This window comes from Acanthisitta chloris, unplaced genomic scaffold (assembly GCF_000695815.1).
Source record: "Acanthisitta chloris isolate BGI_N310 unplaced genomic scaffold, ASM69581v1 scaffold13367, whole genome shotgun sequence".
In the NCBI taxonomy this organism is placed as follows: Eukaryota; Metazoa; Chordata; class Aves; order Passeriformes; family Acanthisittidae; genus Acanthisitta; species Acanthisitta chloris.
Window position 1 is genome coordinate 12,127 of NW_008684367.1, and position 5,012 is coordinate 17,138.

A 5,012-nucleotide genomic window follows, 5' to 3' on the forward strand; every position below is an offset into this window, starting at 1 on the left:
GGCCCAGCAGGTCACCTGCTCCTTGTAAACTCCTTGTCCTGAGCACTGTGATCATGCCTGGTGTGGATGTCTCCATGGATGCTTCATCCCCCATGCTCGTTTGTCTTCATCCTTCTCACCTTTTGTTTGTGGCCAGGCTGAGTGGACATGTGGCTGTTGCCAGCTGAAGGCCCTTCCCCTCTCCACATTCCCTTCCCTGGCTGCTTGGGTGAGAATGTTTCCTTTATCTCACCTTCCACCACTTTTGGGGAGAAACGGTTTGAAGGGAGATTGTCCTGTGTGAGACACTCCAGGGTTGGTGTTTACAATGGCTCAAAGTTTGGGAGCCTGTGGGGTCCCTCTCCTTGTGGGTGCTGCTTTGGAATGTTGGATAGGGTGGGAGGAGAGACAAGGTGGTGGCTAAACAAGGGCAGTGTTAGGAAACCAGGCTGGTTTTATTCCCAGAGCTGATCTGTACTGCTCTATCTGCTCTCATTGCTTGGCAAAAGTGCTGTTGTAGCACTGAGAGCAGACTGAGACACCTAAGCTTTCTTCCTAGCTCTTTTCCCTCTCACCATCCTCTCAGCAGCTGGTGAGTTTGCTCTTGTGTGTAACAGAATAACCCTCACACCTCTAATGCAAAGGTGGAACCTTGGGATGCTCCAGAGCCAAACGCTTCACTCACCTCAGCCTGGGCAGCCTGACAAGCCTGAGCTTTGCTTTAATCCTGCTGGCAAGCTGTAGAAATAGCTCAGGGTTTCTCCTTTTGCTGTGTGTGCCCCTGTTTTGTGGCTGCAGCCTCCCAGCTTGGCAATGTGTCTCTGCCAGCCGTGCAGGCGCCGGCGTGGCAGCAGAGCTCAGGGAGGGATGTGCAGTGACAGCTCTCCCTGCCATGGCACGCCAGCCCCAGGGAAATGCTTGCCAGGCCCGTTTGTCTCGGAGGGTCAGGACAGGGGAAGGTTGCCAGCACCTTTCACGGGCCACTGGGCTTGGCAGAGCTCTGTGGGAGCAGGGAGGCTTCTCCCAAAGGTTCCTTGGAGAAAGGTGTTCGAGAGCAGCAGGGTTTGAGATGCTGTCGGAGAGTTGCAGTGTACTTCTGGGCTGCTAGATGAGGAAAGTTTCTAAACAGCCATCAATCTATTGATTTAGGAGGCATTAAAGCCTTAAATTAATGGCTTTTTTTTGGGGTGAATTGATTTTTGTTCCCATGCATTTTTTATGAGCTTTGAGGCTCTGTCTCCTTCCACGCTCCCCTCTCAGTATCCCTATTCTTGCTACACATCTAACAGTCAAAACCATGTTATCATTTACTTATTCCTCTTCTGTTTGAATGTTCCAGTTCCTTATTGTCTGATATATATTCCCAGGGAGGGGGGATCTGCTTCTCCCTGGGCTGCAGGAGTCTGATGTTGGGAATCATGGATGTGCTGCTTTACAGTGGTGCAGAGCTCAGTGTTTCCAGCCTGCAAATTCACAGTGGGTGCAGGAGGGAAGATGTTACCTCAGGCAGGTTCTGAGCCCATCATCTCTTGGTTCACAGCTTCCCCCATTTTCTCACTCCCTTGTGAGGTTGTGCTTGACGTGTGGCTGGAGCAAAGTCCTCCAGCCATGCCTGATCCATGCAGGAGGAGCTGGGGTTGGGTGCTGTGTACACACTGACTCCAGGCTCTGGGCTTTGAACTGCTCCTTCACGTTTTACCTACTGACCTTTACAGCCAGGAATTCAAGTTGAACTTTCCTTTTGCACTGTTCAGGGCACAAAGAGCTGCAACATGTCCTCTAGCTCGTTCAGACACTAAATGGGTTTGATTCCTCTTGGCATTAATCACTGACCAGCCAGGTTCTTTTCTTCTTGCTTTTATAAACCATCTGTGCAGAGATATGTTTTCTCTAACCTGTGTTTCCATATGTGCTGAGGAGCTGGGATATACATTTTGATGCCTTAGAAAAGGCTGATTCTGGGAAGTGAAATGCTCAGCACTGCTAGGAACAGGATCTTTCATGTCCTCCCAACCTGGCAATTGGAATTCATTAATGACTAGAAAATGTGCTATGATGGTTTCTGTCGTGTTAGAACATGCATCAGTCCCAGATCTGTGCAGGGCACAGATGTGTTGTCCATCCTTGCTAAGGCACCTTTGAACCTTTCCTTCTGAAAACAGGAATGAGGCAGAAAAATATCTTCCATGGATATTTGTAACAGCAGCCTCAAAATGGTACAGCCCTCAACGTGCTCATTTTCCAGGCATGTTTTCAGGTTCTTGAGTGCCTGTTCCATGTTTTCAAATGGGATTTCACCCTGAAATCCAGTGGGAAAGGCAATCCCTGCCCAGCTGCCTCCCAGCCAGTTGTTTTGTTGTACCAAGGTGTCCTATCGTATGGGCTTTGGACTTTCCCATGTGGCTGTGGATGAGTATCTTGCTTTGCCAGTAGTTGTCAAAATGTTGTAGGTCTGCCCACGCAGGGAAGTGCTGCTCAGCATGAGTCACAGTGCTGGAACAGGGTTCAGGCTTTGGGCTGATGTTACCCTCTAGTGGCCTATGGAGAGGGAGTGGAGTCAGGGAGCAGCTGCACCAAAAATGTGGTGCCTGGTGGGGTCAGGGTGTGCTGGGGCAGGGAGGGAAGCGGGGATGTTGCTTGTTAGAAGGGTTTTTATACTAACAGATCCATATCCAAGAGGATTGACCTCGCTCTTGATTCTGTGTCAGACTGGAGAGGATTCCTCCTGCTCTCCTTGACCACCTTGCTGTGACATCCCAAAGTCTGCAGATGTCCTGCCTCCTCTGGGCTTTGCTCCAGTGCTGAGGGGCCACTTCTGCTGCCATGTCTGCTCATTTTCTTCCTTGCACAGCCTTCCTAGCAGCAGTTAAAACATTTATCTCTGCAGTTCCAGGTATGGTGACTGAGGTACCCAGTAGTGCTTACCCAAAGTGCTCTTGGAGGAGGATGAGACTCTACTGGTTGTGTTGGCCTGGATACTCCCACGATCAGATAAACACCCTGGGTACTCCCACGGTCAGATAGACACACTATTTATCTATGGCCAAGACAAAACCCACAGGCATGACCTCTAGTAATGAATAGGAAATAAGGACTGAGACCGAGGCAAAAGCAGTGACCGGAAGATCCTTCAGCTGACCCCACTCATCTTTTGTGTGCTGCTCAGTAATTGCATCTCTCAGCTCAGCCCTTACTGCCTCTCACTTTCTGCTCTCCAAACCAATGCTCCTCTCTTGCCTGTCCTTTTGTGCCAGCAAGTCCTAGTTACTCTGCCCTGTTCATGTTAATAAGTTTCTCAGCGATGACCTCCAGCTCTTCCCTCACTGTCCACATGGCCTTGTTCCTTCTGCTCCACCCGTGTATAGCTGCCCCTGCCTTCTGATTCATCAGAAATTCAGGTCTTCCTGGATATTCCATTCACAGCAGTGTGTTTGGACCTGTCTGGTCTGCTCATTTAGTTGGCAAAGTGACATGCCATTAGGTAGGACCTGCCAGAATGTCCTAACTTGGGATGGTCACATCGTTCCCAGAAGGCTTCAGCAAACACTTTCAGTCACTCTTCCAAATCTAAACCACTATGAGCTTGAGCAATCAGCACTGTTGCTGAGATTCTTTCTCATCAGTCTTGCACACACCTCTGGGTGTTTTGTATTCCAGCTGGGGGAATTTCCTTATCTCTGTCTTGCTGGAAGCTTTGACTCTGTGTTTCATGGTCAGTGAATGCTCAAGGCAGCTCTGGTGGCATGTTGTGGAGGTGATGAGCTCAACTGAGCCATGGAGCACTGGGAAGTGCTGGTCCAAAGAGCAAGAGCCTGGAAAGCTCTGGGTCCTGTGCTGGAGGATTGGATAAATTGCCAAATTCTTTCTTCCTTGGCTTATCCAGTTAGGGTTGAGGAAAATGTCAGCAGACAGCGTGACAGATGAGTGGCTTTCACATCCACAGGGTGACTTGCCCACTGTGGCTTTCCCTGTGGCACAATGTGATCTTTGGCTCTGTTTGTGCACTGGAAGCTCTTTGGTTCGCAGTGCCTGCAGCTCCTGGCGCCCTGACAGCAATATCTGGGGATTTCCTCGTTAACTAGCTGACCTAATTACCTGCTGTTAGTGTCCTGCCAGCTGCCTAAACACCAGTGTGCTCAGTGCTGGACAAAATAACCAGCTTTGTCTCCTGGACAGAGTGGGGTTTGCCCTCCCTTAATTTATGCTCTACCCTCACACTTCCCCCTAAAACAATCCAGTCCATTTATTCCTGGCAGAGGCTGAGGCTGTCTCACAAATCAGGGTGTCTGTGCCCCCTGCCCAAGCCCCTGTGACTGCAGCAGTGCACAGGGTGCATCTCCTTCTGTTGCTGTTCCTGGGAATTGCCATGGGACAGGAATTGGAACCTGTGTCCCTAACTTCAGGCATGCAAGGAGCAAAGCAAAGGATGCCAGGCAGGGCTGCTGGGCTTCATTTCTTCTTCTTTTCTCACCCCTCAGGTCTTTGTGATGGCTGTAAGCATCTGCACCAGAGAGGCCTACCAGTCCATGAAAGAGAGAAACATTGATGATGGGCATATAATTAACATTAACAGGTAAGCAAGGTGGGATGTGGGATCAGCCATGAGGCTTCCTCCTCTTCCCTGCATCGCAGAGAGAGGATTTAAGCACTGGAGCTTCAATGTTGGTGTGGGCTCATGGTGCCATAGGATTCCAAGGATCGTGATGGTTGATTTTTCAAACTACTTTTTTCACCTTTGCTGGTCTAAAGCAAGAAAGGCCAGACCAGGGAGAAAAGGATAATATCAACCACTTGTGATGGTGCAGGGCTGAAGATTGAAACTTCTTGACCAGCTCTAGAAAACAGCTATGTCAAGAGGAGTCTGTGGTGGTTTGTGTTCCCTGCAAGAGAGGGGAATTCCTCATGGAGCCACCACAGCATGGAATCATAGAATTCTGAGAGTTGGAATGGACCTTAGAGATCATCCAGCCCTGGGCAGGGAACCTCCCACCAGAGCAGGTTCCTCAAGGCTTCATCCAACCTGGAATAAACAC

The 5,012-nt window shown here is 49.8% G+C and overlaps 1 protein-coding gene across 1 annotated transcript in view; it reads left to right on the plus strand.

Moving 5' to 3' along the window:
• The window catches only part of DHRS11 (dehydrogenase/reductase (SDR family) member 11), a gene marked incomplete at its 5' end in the record, with an annotated part of 17,536 nt that overhangs the window by 8,957 nt on the left and 3,567 nt on the right, over positions 1-5,012 (plus strand). Inside the window, one exon of the mRNA XM_009079311.1 lies at positions 4,458-4,552. Coding sequence (XP_009077559.1) covers positions 4,458-4,552 — 95 coding nt within the window. The remainder of the gene's footprint in view (positions 1-4,457; positions 4,553-5,012) is intronic.